Source organism: Lolium perenne, chromosome 3 (assembly GCF_019359855.2).
Source record: "Lolium perenne isolate Kyuss_39 chromosome 3, Kyuss_2.0, whole genome shotgun sequence".
Classification (NCBI taxonomy): domain Eukaryota; kingdom Viridiplantae; phylum Streptophyta; class Magnoliopsida; order Poales; family Poaceae; genus Lolium; species Lolium perenne.
In genome coordinates, this window is record NC_067246.2 from 346,947,881 (window position 1) to 346,964,004 (window position 16,124).

The following is a 16,124-nucleotide window of genomic DNA, read 5'->3' on the forward strand; positions in this document are numbered from 1 at the left end:
GACACATCTTTTATCAGGTCAGAATGTCACCACCATCTACTTTAGCACCCTTGTGCATTAGTATCACTTTGCCTAAAATTGTATATCTTTTTAGGCCACCATTTTAGTAATTTGTGAGGCACTCAACCTTGGGTGTCATGCATGTGTAGCAATTATCTCTTGTTGATCACTTGTGCATGGCCAAAAATATGTGGCCGGCCATGCCATGGCACACATGCATCATGCCTCTCCATTTCCCTCTCTCTCACATAATTACTCCACCTTGGGATGCCTCTCCTCCTTTGTCCCTTCCCAATGCCACAAATAAATTCAGCTTGGGTCAAATATCTCTTCCCCAAACCAGCCTCCCAACTAACCCAATCAATGAAGAGGCTACCTCATAACCAACCCAATCAATGAGGAGGCAGCCCACCCCCTCTCCCTCTATATAAAGGGGCTTGGCAGCCCACCCCCTCCTCACTTGCTCTCACTTTTCCACTCCCCACTCTCTCCTCCACTCCCACACACTCTCCTCCTACCTCTCCCCACGAAATTGCTGCTCCTCCTAGCTTCATGGCCGGCCATGGCCATGGAAAGCTCACCAAGATGCAGCTCCTTCCTCCCTCAAGCTCATCCTCACCATGAGAGCCTCCCCCTCCATCTTCTCCCCAACCTTAGATGGTTTAATCTCCTCTTCTTCTCCCTCCATTGCTAAGATTGGATCTTGATGCAGGTGCATGTTGGTCCAAGCATGGAGAAGGTTGAGCTATCCTCAGATCTGAAGTTCTTGAGCAAAGTTCGTCCAAAACCTTGCAGTAATTTCTGTTTCTTGCTGTTTCAGATTCTGGTACGATCTTGTAAAATCCTCCAAATCTCGTGTGCAGATCCAAATCGAGTGGTTCAAAGTTCTGCAGATAGGTATTGAAAATATCTACAACTTGGCGTTGGTCTCATCCTCAAATTCTTTACGGATTTTGCATGATAAATAAAGTTCTGCAAACATGCAGAATCATTGTTTGTTAGATTTCTTCCGTTTTACAAAACCTTTTTGAGCAAACTCAATTTTTGGTGAAAGCCCTCTCCAGTGCCTTCATTTTGGCGTTGGGTTCACTTCAAATGACCTAATGGAATTGAAATGGTTCACAGATCAAGATCTGGTCAGATCTGATTTTGTCGAATTAAATCAGGAGCTTGGAAACGAATTTTTGAATGAAACCAGTTGGGTAAGAACCATCTTTACAATACCTTTCAGATGCAGCTGACCTCATATTTTTATGAGTTGTGTACGATTTGTGGTGAATTAAACTTATTCTGTGTGTTCTGCAGACATGGCTGTTAGCTTTTAATTCATCAAAAATCCATTTTTGAACCTAATTGAGTGATTCTACTTCTGTAGGATTGCTGAATGTTTTCTTAATCATCTCAAACAAGTTTCAAACCTTTATCTGTTCTGCAACTCCATAGTTAAAGCAAATGGTGAAAACATGCAGTGAACTTGTAAATCCATTTGTGAGAGTTTCAGAAATATTTTGAACCCAAATCCAATTGCGTGTGAATCTCTGTTTAATTACCTTTCAAATGCCAGTGGCCTCATATTTTTAGGATGTTTCTACGATTTATGGCTTACAGATCTTGTTTTCTATACAGTCAGATTCAAAAAAATTCCTAAAATTGTAGGTTTGATATTTTTGGGTGTTTCCAATTGGGTTAGTCTTGTATTTGTACTGGCTACCTTGGAAAAATATTGTTAGTCTCTGTTCACACATATTTTTTTGCTGTTAGTAATGTTTATGTGTGACATGCATTGTTGAAGCAAAACTTTTCGGTTTATTTAAAACCCTTGACAAACTCTTTTTAGTAGAGTTGGGCAACCTTTTTTTATGCTTGCAAAACAAAACCTCTGCAACTTAGCATTAGCTCTTTTGTTTTGCTTAAGTTTCCAAATGATGTGGAATATGGTTTGCTTCCTATTTTGGATGTAGTGTTTTGGGAGCAAATTAAATTGGGAAAACTGATTTCTACTCTTCCAAAAATGTTCGAAATTGTATTGTGTATGTGTTTGATGCCAAACTAATGCATTTGTCCTCTTCATGATGTTATCTACCAGGGGATATTTGGTTTATACCATGGTGATAACCGAGAGAGGCAATTGCTAAGTTGTGACGCACTCATACCTCTACTAGGTAAATAAATGTGGTTTTCTAAATTAAAACTCTTAAAGTTGTTTTGTGGTATCTATAAGTCCTTAGTATGTTATACCTTGGCTGCATGGTTATTGTTGTTTGTTGAATGTTGTTTTGTTGGTGCAATGTGTTTATTGTGTTCCTTTTATATTTTCCGACGATAGATGCGAACAATTCCGGAGAAGAAGAAGAAGTGGTTCGGACAAGGATTTTATTTATATTGACGGGATTCTTATATTGATGAAGTTGAAGAAGTCCAGGGACAAATAAGCCAAGGCAAGCCATCTTTTGATCTCTGTTTTGGTGTCTAGTTGGATGTCATTTGTTGATGTCCAAAGCACCTTGAATTCTATGTGTGTTATTCTCTCTATTTATGTCATCTATGTGTGTTTCCAAGTGGGGTACTCCCTAGTGGTGATACTCCACCTTTGTCTTGTGATTATGGGATACATGGCATCATGGCCGTGCTACTCCCATTGGTTATCATGTATGCCCAACTTGAGCATGCATAATCTCAAGAAAATAACTTACATCACACCCACCCCTTTGTAGTATAGAGGTGTCTATGTCATGATCTTGGTGTATTCTCCAATTGAGAGGAGTATGCCGTGCACCCTGTTGGAGAGTATGTTGGATAGTAATACTCCACTATCTAAGTTGTATAGTTACCACCACAAATCTGAGAGTATATTCCTCCTTGTGTTGTCATAATACATGCTTACCATAAGCAAGTATGATTCACTCCACTACACCTTTATACCCCTCTATGGCGTGATGACTCTCATCTCGGCCGTAGTGCAATAGTAGTTCAGCTCATGAAACTTTAGGTTGGAAAACCCTCAAGGTTTTACCTTGTTGTAAAAGTTTTTGATAAAACCTTGGGCATGATGTTTTCCCCAAGTGAGGATTTATGAAAGGAAAGGATTTGGTAAAAATGATGAGGATGTGAAAAAGGTTGGGTTTTATGAAAACTTTGGCGCCTAAGTACTCACCCATGACAATTAACTAGCGCAACCACAATATCCAAAGTGGGCACGGGCTTAGTCCGTAGTTTGTTGAAGTTGACATGAGATACCTTCACCACTCTCTAGGAGGGTCACGATGACCTACGACACCGGGTTGCGCTCTAAAGGAGGCAATACACTCGCATTAACTTGCAGCCGGACGACATCGAGGGTCTTCTGTCATGGCGCCGGAGATACGCTCAAAAGGAGGTATGCCCGCCGGGGTGCCGGGAAGGGGTAAGCCCGCAGGGAAGGACTCATGACAAGGGAGACAGGCGAAAGGCTATGACTGATTATCCGAGACTCGCATACTTTAGTATGACGAACCGGGGATGATCTCGGCGGATTTATCGGTTCTTGTGGGGAAAGTGCGCACACTCTGCAGAGTTAAATCTATTCGAATAGCCGCGTCCGCGGTCATGGACGGTTGGAATGGCTGTTGCTTAGCCTGATGAGTTTTGGTTTACAAAATGGTTTGGCAAATGAAAGGAAAGAACTTGTTTTGATGTACCGGAAGGGTACGGGAAAGGTTGTGTCGACCATATGGAGATGGTCGGGAAGGACAAATAAATTGGGTTGCTCCCTTCCTAGTGTTTCATGTAGAGGAACTTTTCTTTAACAAAGATATAGAGATGTCATAGGACTTCCCTAGCAATCCCTTCAAATGAGATGGTGGTATGCTAGCTCTTCTTTAACAAAGATATAGAGATGTCATAGAACCACCATAGTGTCCGCATCACTTGAGATGCCGGTATGCTATATCAACAAGAGAAACTATTTCTCTTTCACATGCTTTATCCACGAGAGAAACTATTCTTCCTCTCTTGTCTTCTTTAGTTAGAATTGTTATCACCTTCTTGATGGTTTGCGAGTACAATTCAAATGTACTCATGGCTTTGTCCCTGGCTATTTACTTGGCCAGACTTGGAGGAACACGATGGATGAAGAAGGAGTTGACGACGTCTATGCGAGCTAGGAACGTCTTCCCAGTCAGTTGCCTGTAGGGTTTAAGGCGAATGACTTGGGCTCCGCGCTGTTGAAGTGATGATGCTACTCTGATGTTTAGTTAGGCCCTTCGAGGCTATTATGTAAGTAATGGTCATGTGACATTATTGTAATTTTCTTATTCCGCTTTGTAATGGATGGTGTAATTTGATATCAGTTCGGTTATGTGTTCACGGCGCACTGATCATGGGATCGTGAACTATATACATAACAGGGTATTTCGGACAGTTAGTCCGGGGTCCCCACAGAGCTGGTATCAGAGCCATCCTGACTGTAGGAGACCTTAGTTAGCATGGACGTTAGTTAGGAAACAAGTACTTGGACAAAACTATTTACAAAACAAATTGTTTCTTTAGTCGGAAGTATAGCTTCTACTCCTCTTATTTATTCAAAGCTTCTAAAATTCTTACCTCTCCGCTTTATAAAAAGGTTTGAAAATTCTTACTCTATTGTCTCAGCCAATTCAAACCTACATATTGGACGATGTCCCCAACTCAGACCGGAGACTCGAACTCAAAGATGGCTCAATCCCTCAGGAAGACTCATATATCTCCAACTGCAGCTATTGAAGATTGGATGCCGACGTAGCCGTGTGCTTGTTGGGATGATAACATCATGTCTTTGGTTATCACCAAAGTCTATCAAGGAGCTGACCTTCTTCCTCCGTGGACTTGCACTTTTTGCAGTCATCTGGGATCCAAGTCCTCAGTTCTTGACTAGTAATTTTTAGGCCAGCTACAAGAAGTTGACGATTTCGGGAGTACCTCAACAAACTACCTCTTCGAAGACCTCACGTCCCCGGGATGTTGAGCAAGAAGACTACGCAGTTTTCTCCTCCGCCTCAACATAGAAGACCGAACACCAGGCCTGCTTTGCAACCAACTGCCCCGAAAATCCATGTTGGAGTCCATAAGAGCAAAATGAAGACGGCAACATATGTGACCAGCCCCCAAACCAATAGGATGGATAGGACAAACTCAATCGCTTTGATTGAGCTACCCCCACGCATTAGGCATTCCATGGGTACTTAGGTTACCATGCCTGGTTTGATGATTGCTTGTAGTTCCCTTGTGTGCTGCCTTGAGTGTCTTTTGTTTGTTTGTTGTGTGTATAATTGTCTTGGCTTTTCGGTCTGAAAAACACCCTTAGTGTGATAAACTAGCTTAGAAAGCCTCCCAAAGATGTTTTCACCCTCACCTACCTCGCCGATGTTTTGCTAACTGCTAGTTAGTTGGATAAGTTAACGAAAAGCTCTAACTCTACCCCCGTTAGCAGTTGTTTTTCAAACATCAGGAAAACTAACCCAAACCCCCATCTACGCTAACTTCCTTCAATATCAGCTGGAGCATCTCGACTACGCCAAGAAAGAAGAAGCCCTACCTTCAAGAATGACTGCACCTCTGCGAGAAGACATACTAATTTGGACTAACCTTGGAGCATAATCGCGCTAACCTCGAGGATATTTTCTTGAAAACTACCCTCTAACACACCGTCTAACAAGTTGAGTGAACAATAGCGTCAAAGCCAAGCTACATCACATGGTTCATCTGGTCCTCATCAAGTGAAGGCTCCTGAAGATACCTCAAGACTCAAGACTTTAGGCGTAGTTTACCCGCTAACTTCTTAGTTGCTACTGAAGTCAGCACCGACCCTCAAGCTGAAGATTGTCTTCGACGACCCCTGTTGCTGCTTCATATGGGTACCAACCAGGCGTTTCATCAACTTATTAACTCACGGCGCGTCCCCTATGGTTTAGTTAACACCGTGAGTGCCTCTTGAAGTTGCGGTCCGCACGTCGCCCGAAGATTCTTCAACTGAGTACGGAAGATCGATGACTCCTTCAGAAGCCCCCGACAGGACCGCAAGGCAGAAGCTCTAAGATTTTCCGAAAGCCCGATGAAAAATCTTAAGGGTGGAAGTCTTCCACTAAAAGTTGGAGCTAACCCTAACATTTTAAACCTTTCTAACACACCGTTGGAAATGTGGGATGCACTAACCCCTCTTGAAGCCGTGGACTACTCAACGCCCGCTGAAGATGTTCAACTCCAAAGATCAATGGCTTCTCCAAAAAGCGCCCGATAAGACCCGTGGCCGAAGCTTACAGTTTTTAACGCCCCCTCCCCGATGAACAATTTTAAGGGTGGAAGACTTCGTCTTCCACTAAATTTAAGCTAACTCTAAAAAGTTTTCAACCCTGCTCAAGCACCATTGGGTGCACTAACTCTCCCACAATCATGAACCCCGCTAGGATCATTAAGAAGGTATAGATCCAACATCTGCACGGAGTCGTCAGCCTCTTCATGAAGCTCGCCATCGTCAGAAATCCATCATGTCTCTCACAAGCTGAAGTTGCGACCCTCTCCACACAAAGGCATGTCTACATAAAAATGGAGTCTAATTTTCGTTAAACTTTACAACCCCTCCAGTTCTACGCTCAGTAATCTCGGGACGAGATTATTTTAAGGGTGGAAGATCTGTAACACCCCAACTTTTGCAACCTTGATTAATTGTCCATATTGCAAAAATTAGGGGGAACAAAAACTTTTTCTATAGACTAATTTAGATGAATTGCCTTGATTTGTTTGTTGTGATGAATTGCTTTGATCTGCCGCTAGATATATTGTCTTGATTTCTTGTTGAGTTCTGTCTTGAGTACCTCAAAGAACAACACCTCTAGTGGTCAGACATACAACTCACCTAATAAAACACATGTGTGACTTAGGTAAAATTGTTTTCCTTTTTACTACATCAAACTCTTCTCCTGATGGCAACATGAGTGTGCCATCTTGATATTCCTATTTGTATTAGTCCAGCTCAAACCATCCTTGAATCCAAAATTTGGGATCATCTACCCTCATCACATCCTTCTCTTATACCCACTCATCATAGGTTGATTCTGAAGCCAAGTCAACAATCTATTTTGGCAAGCTTATAAGTTCCAGACTTTGGCAGTTGATATCTAAGCAACCACCACTGTTATTGTTGATCTCAATGCATGGATCTCATCTATGCAACATCCTCTTCAACCTCCACGTCTTGCATGTCTCAGTCAATCCTTGCAGCTCATATATTCAACTTGATCTTGTATCCTATTCAATGATTCAACTCTAGATCACTTCCTTCAATTTTATCTCTTGTCTTTATTCAAGTTTAATCTTCACAAAACCAAGAGTGGGAATGGTGGGTACATTTTGTAGCCATCATCTACCCTTGAGAACACTTCTCCCTAAGTTAGTTTTCTCTCTCAAAAATCCTATTAATTTTCCTTCTCTAGTTTTGATCACAAAATTACTTCTAGTTTTATTAAATATTTTCAAGATAATTCTTCAAAGAGAACAAGGAACTGAAATGGGTTTTGTTTTCTCATCCCATTTCTACCAAGCACTGATTTCTAAAACATTACTCTCTATGTTGCTTTGTTTTTAACAAAAGGCTTGTTTATGGTACCCATACCATTTCTTGTTTACTTTAAATTTGAGAAAAACTCTACTTTACTTGAGAAAGTAAAATATGTTGAACCCCTATGTTCCAACTAGTTTTCTCTCAACATCTTCAAAATTCCATTCCACTTGAGTTCATTCCCAATTGTGTCTAGACAATTGAGGTGTTCCATATACTTTTCAAATGAATCCTTTCTCAAATGGCAAAACTTGCACATCTTATGCACATCTCTGATCTACCACATTGTATCCCCTCCATCCTCCAATTCTTGATCAAATGGATAATCATTTGATACTTTCAAATCACTCCCAATTGACCTCTTATTTGAAGAGCAACTTATATTTCATTATGCCTATCTCACTCCTCTATTATTTTCCATCATCACCTTGACCTCATGAATTGATGATGTATGTCAATATATTCATCCTTGTGAGTATATGGTTACTTCACTCACCATCTCTCCTAGCCTTGCTCTACCATTGTCTAAATCACCATCACCACCATCATCTCTTGGACACATCTTTTATCAGGTCAGAATGTCACCACCATCTACTTTAGCACCCTTGTGCATTAGTATCACTTTGCCTAAAATTGTATATCTTTTTAGGCCACCATTTTAGTAATTTGTGAGGCACTCAACCTTGGGTGTCATGCATGTGTAGCAATTATCTCTTGTTGATCACTTGTGCATGGCCAAAAATATGTGGCCGGCCATGCCATGGCACACATGCATCATGCCTCTCCATTTCCCTCTCTCTCACATAATTACTCCACCTTGGGATGCCTCTCCTCCTTTGTCCCTTCCCAATGCCACAAATAAATTCAGCTTGGGTCAAATATCTCTTCCCCAAACCAGCCTCCCAACTAACCCAATCAATGAAGAGGCTACCTCATAACCAACCCAATCAATGAGGAGGCAGCCCACCCCCTCTCCCTCTATATAAAGGGGCTTGGCAGCCCACCCCCTCCTCACTTGCTCTCACTTTTCCACTCCCCACTCTCTCCTCCACTCCCACACACTCTCCTCCTACCTCTCCCCACGAAATTGCTGCTCCTCCTAGCTTCATGGCCGGCCATGGCCATGGAAAGCTCACCAAGATGCAGCTCCTTCCTCCCTCAAGCTCATCCTCACCATGAGAGCCTCCCCCTCCATCTTCTCCCCAACCTTAGATGGTTTAATCTCCTCTTCTTCTCCCTCCATTGCTAAGATTGGATCTTGATGCAGGTGCATGTTGGTCCAAGCATGGAGAAGGTTGAGCTATCCTCAGATCTGAAGTTCTTGAGCAAAGTTCGTCCAAAACCTTGCAGTAATTTCTGTTTCTTGCTGTTTCAGATTCTGGTACGATTTGTAAAATCCACCAAATCTCGTGTGCAGATCCAAATCGAGTGGTTCAAAGTTCTGCAGATAGGTATTGAAAATATCTACAACTTGGCGTTGGTCTCATCCTCAAATTCTTTACGGATTTTGCATGATAAATAAAGTTCTGCAAACATGCAGAATCATTGTTTGTTAGATTTCTTCCGTTTTACAAAACCTTTTTGAGCAAACTAAATTTTGGGTGAAAGCCCTCTCCAGTGCCTTCATTTTGGCGTTGTGTTCACTTCAAATGACCTAATGGAATTGAAATGGTTCACAGATCAAGATCTGGTCAGATCTGACTTTGTCGAATTAAATCAGGAGCTTGGAAACGAATTTTTGAATGAAACCAGTTGGGTAAGAACCACCTTTACAATACCTTTCAGATGCAGCTGACCTCATATTTTTATGAGTTGTGTACGATTTGTGGTGAATTAAACTTATTCTGTGTGTTCTGCAGACATGGCTGTTAGCTTTTAATTCATCAAAAATCCATTTTTGAACCTAATTGAGTGATTCCACTTCTGTAGGATTGCTGAATGTTTTCTTAATCATCTCAAACAAGTTTCAAACCTTTATCTGTTCTGCAACTCCATAGTTAAAGCAAATGGTGAAAACATGCAGTGAACTTGTAAATCCATTTGTGAGAGTTTCAGAAATATTTTGAACCCAAATCCAATTGCGTGTGAATCTCTGTTTAATTACCTTTCAAATGCCAGTGGCCTCATATTTTTAGGATGTTTCTACGATTTATGGCTTACAGATCTTGTTTTCTGTACAGTCAGATTCAAAAAAATTCCTAAAATTGTAGGTTAGATATTTTTGGGTGTTTCCAATTGGATTAGTCTTGTATTTGTACTGGCTACCTTGGAAAAATATTGTTAGTCTCTGTTCACACATATTTTTTTGCTGTTAGTAATGTTTATGTGTGACATGCATTGTTGAAGCAAAACTTTTCGGTTTATTTAAAACCCTTGACAAACTCTTTTTAGTAGAGTTGGGCAACCTTTTTTTATGCTTGCAAAACAAAACCTCTGCAACTTAACATTAGCTCTTTTGTTTTGCTTAAGTTTCCAAATGATGTGGAATATGGTTTGCTTCCTATTTTGGATGTAGTGTTTTGGGAGCAAATTAAATTGGGAAAACTGATTTCTACTCTTCCAAAAATGTTTGAAATTGTATTGTGTATGTGTTTGATGCCAAACTAATGCATTTGTCCTCTTCATGATGTTATCTACCAGGGGATATTTGGTTTATACCATGGTGATAACCGAGAGAGGCAATTGCTAAGTTGTGACGCACTCATACCTCTACTAGGTAAATAAATGTGGTTTTCTAAATTAAAACTCTTAAAGTTGTTTTGTGGTATCTATAAGTCCTTAGTATGTTATACCTTGGCTGCATGGTTATTGTTGTTTGTTGAATGTTGTTTTGTTGGTGCAATGTGTTTATTGTGTTCCTTTTATATTTTCCGACGATAGATGCGAACAATTCCGGAGAAGAAGAAGAAGTGGTTCGGACAAGGATTTTATTTATATTGACGGGATTCTTATATTGATGAAGTTGAAGAAGTCCAGGGACAAATAAGCCAAGGCAAGCCATCTTTTGATCTCTGTTTTGGTGTCTAGTTGGATGTCATTTGTTGATGTCCAAAGCACCTTGAATTCTATGTGTGTTATTCTCTCTATTTATGTCATCTATGTGTGTTTCCAAGTGGGGTACTCCCTAGTGGTGATACTCCACCTTTGTCTTGTGATTATGGGATACATGGCATCATGGCCGTGCTACTCCCATTGGTTATCATGTATGCCCAACTTGAGCATGCATAATCTCAAGAAAATAACTTACATCACACCCACCCCCTTTGTAGTATAGAGGTGTCTATGTCATGATCTTGGTGTATTCTCCAATTGAGAGGAGTATGCCGTGCACCCTGTTGGAGAGTATGTTGGATAGTAATACTCCACTATCTAAGTTGTATAGTTACCACCACAAATCTGAGAGTATATTCCTCCTTGTGTTGTCATAATACATGCTTACCATAAGCAAGTATGATTCACTCCACTACACCTTTATACCCCTCTATGGCGTGATGACTCTCATCTCGGCCGTAGTGCAATAGTAGTTCAGCTCATGAAACTTTAGGTTGGAAAACCCTCAAGGTTTTACCTTGTTGTAAAAGTTTTTGATAAAACCTTGGGCATGATGTTTTCCCCAAGTGAGGATTTATGAAAGGAAAGGATTTGGTAAAAATGATGAGGATGTGAAAAAGGTTGGGTTTTATGAAAACTTTGGCGCCTAAGTACTCACCCATGACAATTAACTAGCGCAACCACAATATCCAAAGTGGGCACGGGCTTAGTCCGTAGTTTGTTGAAGTTGACATGAGATACCTTCACCACTCTCTAGGAGGGTCACGATGACCTCTGACACCGGGTTGCGCTCTAAAGGAGGCAATACACTGCATTAACTTGCAGCCGGACGACATCGAGGGTCTTCTGTCATGGCGCCGGAGATACGCTCAAAAGGAGGTATGCTGCCGGGGTGCCGGGAAGGGGTAAGCCCGCAGGGAAGGACTCATGACAAGGGAGACAGGCGAAAGGCTATGACTGATTATCCGAGACTCGCATACTTTAGTATGACGAACCGGGGATGATCTCGGCGGATTTATCGGTTCTTGTGGGGAAAGTGCCCACACTCTGCAGAGTTAAATCTATTCGAATAGCCGCGTCCGCGGTCATGGACGGTTGGAATGGCTGTTGCTTAGCCTGATGAGTTTTGGTTTACAAAATGGTTTGGCAAATGAAAGGAAAGAACTTGTTTTGATGTACCGGAAGGGTACGGGAAAGGTTGTGTCGACCATATGGAGATGGTCGGGAAGGACAAATAAATTAGGTTGCTCCCTTCCTAGTGTTTCATGTAGAGGAACTTTTCTTTAACAAAGATATAGAGATGTCATAGGACTTCCCTAGCAATCCCTTCAAATGAGATGGTGGTATGCTAACTCTTCTTTAACAAAGATATAGAGATGTCATAGAACCACCATAGTGTCCGCATCACTTGAGATGCCGGTATGCTATATCAACAAGAGAAACTATTTCTCTTTCACATGCTTTATCCACGAGAGAAACTATTCTTCCTCTCTTGTCTTCTTTAGTTAGAATTGTTATCACCTTCTTGATGGTTTGCGAGTACAATTCAAATGTACTCATGGCTTTGTCCCTGGCTATTTACTTGGCCAGACTTGGAGGAACACGATGGATGAAGAAGGAGTTGACGACGTCTATGCGAGCTAGGAACGCCTCTCCTGCCGCCAGTTCGTAGGGTTTAAGGCGAATGACTTGGGCTCCGCGCTGTTGAAGTGATGATGCTACTCTGATGTTTAGTTAGGCCCTTCGAGGCTATTATGTAAGTAATGGTCATGTGACATTATTGTAATTTTCTTATTCCGCTTTGTAATGGATGGTGTAATTTGATATCAGTTCGGTTATGTGTTCACGGCGCACTGATCATGGGATCGTGAACTATATACATAACAGGGTATTTCGGACAGTTAGTCCGGGGTCCCCACACACAAGAATTAAAGCAAGGAAATAATAATAAACCTAAAAGAAATATAGCATCGGTATCACATAAGTAATATGGTTCAACGATAACGACTACAATAGAAATTGAAGTCCAACAACGACGACCACCGTTTCGAGCAAATTAAGCAAGTTTAGTTTACAACACGGTACAAATTGTCTATCGATTCAAAGTAATGCTAGGCACACCGGCCTCGGTCAACGAGACGTCTTCTTGAGCGGCTCCGGGAACGGCTTGTACAAGTCCTTCGTCGTCCACATCCTTCCATCACCCTGCCTATGTAGGCGTTCTTCGATATCCCTCTTAGGCAACGCTCTGGCTGCGTGTAAGAGCCCCGATCCGTTGGATACATCTTGTAAGATAATTTCCGAGAGCTTTACTTGGATGCGATGGAAGTCTTCTCTAAGATCATCATCACTGATTTCCCCCGACATTTTAATGGGGTCTCGCTTACTAGGTGGCAGAGACATCATCTCTGCATCCTCGACAAACCCTTTAAGGTGATGGAGGACATAGAAGGCCTCCTTAATGCTGCCAGCTGGCTGCTTGATACAAGGGAAGTTGATCACGTGCTTGAACCCGATCTTTTTAGTGTCCGGCCTGTTATATTGCCCATTCTTGTCGAAGGTGCCTCCACTTTTGGAGTAGCCAAGGATAGCCTCATCGAGAACACCCCTTATTCTCGTGTAGTCTTTCTTCGTCGTCGTACTCGACGAGTCGAAATACTGGGCTAGTGACCACTTTGGATCTAGGATGATGAGTGTGCAGTATTTGTCCCTGCTCAACACATGCAATTGAAATGGAATGTTGGAAATGATCGGCAATGGAAGAAATATATAAGAAAGCATAAGTTACGACGGCCGTGAGCGGATGTGTACTTACTCGGGAAAGACAGGCAGAAGAATGGTGTTGCTCTCTTTGTGCATGAGCATGAAGTTCTGGAGGTACCGCACCGCCTTGGTCCGTGTCCTTGAGCCGTCCTGGAGCTGGCTATCGCGCATGTAGTAGGGATCCGCTACCGCGATGTGGCGGGGTCTCTCTCTGTTGATCTTCATCTGAAGATTGATCGCGTATAGGCGGACCAAGTTATAATCGAGCCGTTTCGAGTGAAATAGATTGAAGACGTCCTCGAACGCTATGAAGAAGATATCCGCGGGGTCTTCATTGACGAAGTTCTGGTCGGAAGGCACCTTGACCGAGAACACCGGGTAATTTGGATCCTTTTCTTTAAGAAGGACGCTCTCTTGATAATGAATAGAGTGCTGCAAAGGGAGCATTTGTCCACTTGCGAGGTGTTCCATGTCCGGAGGCAGTATAGGTTTACCAGCTTCATGACACCGGGGCAAGCCATCCGGTGTAGGTGGTACCATGTCGTCGGCCCGGATCCTCTTAGGAGCAGGCTGGCTCGAAGATGCGCCCTTCTTGGATCCTCTCTTCCTTCCCTTCTTCACCTGACCTACTGGGGGTGCTTGTGGTGCTGATGGTGGTGCTTCGGGTGCTGGTGGTGCTTCTGAGGTTGCTGGGGTTGATTTGGGTGGCTCCCCGATGATCGTCTTACGCAGCGTGTTAGGGCTGAAAACGGTAGCAGGCTTGACTTGAGCTGAATTGCCAGCCTCCGGAGGAGTGTCTTGAGAAAGACCCGTGAAGACCAGGCGGTGCTTCGTGACTGTAGGGGGACGACTAAGTTGATCGCCGTGTGTGCGGAAGGCTTGTTCATCCATAGGAGGCATGTACATATCTTGGCTGCAGGCGCCAGTGTTGATGTAGGCATCGATGTCATCATCATCATCTACATCGTTGCCATCAAGTGGCGCCATGTCCTGGACCTTAGGTGGTGGCGGTTGCGATGCCACCGCTTGGCGTACGTTGCGTCTGGTCGACGGTCGTTGCGGTAGCGCTCCCAACAACTGTTTGTGGCGTGTGGTGGTGGCGGCGATCGTCGGTTCCTTCCGGGTGGCTGCGGCGACCGCCGGTTCCTTCAGGGTAGTGGGGGCGGCGACCGCCGTTTCCTTAAGGGTGTCGTCGGCGCTGGCGATCTTGGGCCGGATGATAGGGGAGGTGGCGCCGGTGCTTTTCTTACCACTCGGAAGACCCCCCCCCCCCCCAGACGAATCTGGTTCTTCGGCCATGTCATAAGCCATGAGGTGCAATCCCCAAGGGACAAAACGTCGCCTTCGTCTATGCCCGGAGGTTGAAAGGGGGGGATGGCGTAGCGGTACTCCGGCACTACCATTTCCAACTTGACCTTCGCCACGTCTTCCGCCAATGTAGCACCGTGCATAACGCGGGAAGCCATGACATAGCCGCTAGCAACTTCCACCAACTTGCCGCCGGGCTCCACCGTTTGCAGAAGTATGCATTGTTCATCCTGAGTCAGGGGCGCCATGTTGGGCATCGTGAGATGGCAGTCACGAAAGGCATATATAGTTAAAGAAGATGACGCGAAGGAGTAACTAATGAGTTTACCTCCTTGATGGCGTCGATCTCGGCTACTGTCGATACAAGGGCGGCGGTTGGGGGCGTCGATGCGACCAGTTGGAGCTGCGGCGGCGGTTGGAGCTGCGGCGGCGTCTGGTGGAGCCCCGACGCCGGCGTCGGGTGGAGCGGCACCGTCGGCGACACGTGGAAGCTTGAGTTGCTGCCGCTAATGCTGGGCACATGTATCGGCCCCACTTGACCTCCCGCATTCCAAGCAGCTAACCCCTCCATCAACCCAGGGGGGATGATCTGCCGGATCTTCTCGTCCAATAACTTGTTCATCATCTCCGTGTTCTCCAGAGGCTTTTCGGCCACCAGCTTCTCTAGTGACTCCACCTTCTTCTTCAGCTCCTGAACCTCGGATTTATCCTTAGCCGATGACCTCCTCTCCAGCTTTCTCGTCTTGGCATCCGATCCGTAGTACTCGGATAGCTTCATACTTGTGCCAAAGCCGGACACACGGCCACCCGACGTCGGTGGCTTGTCTAGCTCCCTCTCCTTGTATTTGTTCATCGCCCTGTTGAAAGGCGTGTCCCACGGTTCCGTCGACCCCTGGGACGACGGGCCAGCCTTCGTCAACTCTTCATCCTTCAGACAAAGGAACTTAAGGTTAGCCCATTTGGCTTCATTGCCTAATAAGATGAGCGAAATAATATAGAACTATCCTTACCAGGTACTTCTCGAAATCCTTCACGTCTTCGTGATCCGTAATAAATTCCCCCGTCTCCCAGTCTAAGTAGTAGCGGGACCGGACAAAGTTCCTAGCCTGTTCATCCTGGATTTTGTGCCAGGGGTTTTCTTTCCCCAGACGTACCATCTCGGCATCCTCCTTGTCCCAAGTGGGCTGTTTTCCTCGGTAACCGCCGCTTCCGCAATGGTGGGTCCCTAAGTTCAAATCCCGCATTTTCTTCCCCCAGGCGGTCCATTTTTTAACAGCCTCACTCTCTAAGTAAGACTTGAATGCATTAAAGTCTTCTAAGGAGAGCGACGGGTCTTTGCTAATTATCCTCTCCCAGCTTTCACCGGCCTCGATCTTTCTCTTCAGCCGGTTCTTCCAGCTGCTCAAGGCGGTGCTCATCTTCGTGAGAGCTA

General features: G+C 44.0%; 1 protein-coding gene and 1 long non-coding RNA gene across 6 annotated transcripts in view; one reads left to right on the plus strand and one right to left on the minus strand.

Annotated features, from left to right (window-relative positions):
- The window catches only part of LOC127340540 (cysteine-rich receptor-like protein kinase 6), a 124,464-nt gene that overhangs the window by 74,194 nt on the left and 34,146 nt on the right, over window positions 1-16,124 (minus strand). Inside the window, exon 2 of the mRNA XM_071827739.1 lies at window positions 12,741-12,746. Within this exon, the coding sequence (XP_071683840.1) occupies window positions 12,741-12,746 (6 nt within the window). The remainder of the gene's footprint in view (window positions 1-12,740; window positions 12,747-16,124) is intronic.
- LOC127346136 (uncharacterized) lies at window positions 459-12,273 on the plus strand. 5 transcript variants are annotated; one of them, XR_011756507.1, is made up of 8 exons: window positions 459-775; window positions 864-897; window positions 1,126-1,202; window positions 2,087-2,162; window positions 2,327-2,438; window positions 10,211-10,286; window positions 10,451-10,562; window positions 12,212-12,273. It is a non-coding gene; the product is annotated as an uncharacterized lncRNA (long non-coding RNA). The 5 variants fall into 5 exon arrangements; XR_011756506.1 differs by lacking the exon at window positions 12,212-12,273 and having other exon boundaries at window positions 10,451-10,998; XR_011756510.1 differs by lacking the exon at window positions 12,212-12,273 and having other exon boundaries at window positions 459-739; window positions 821-897; window positions 10,451-10,998.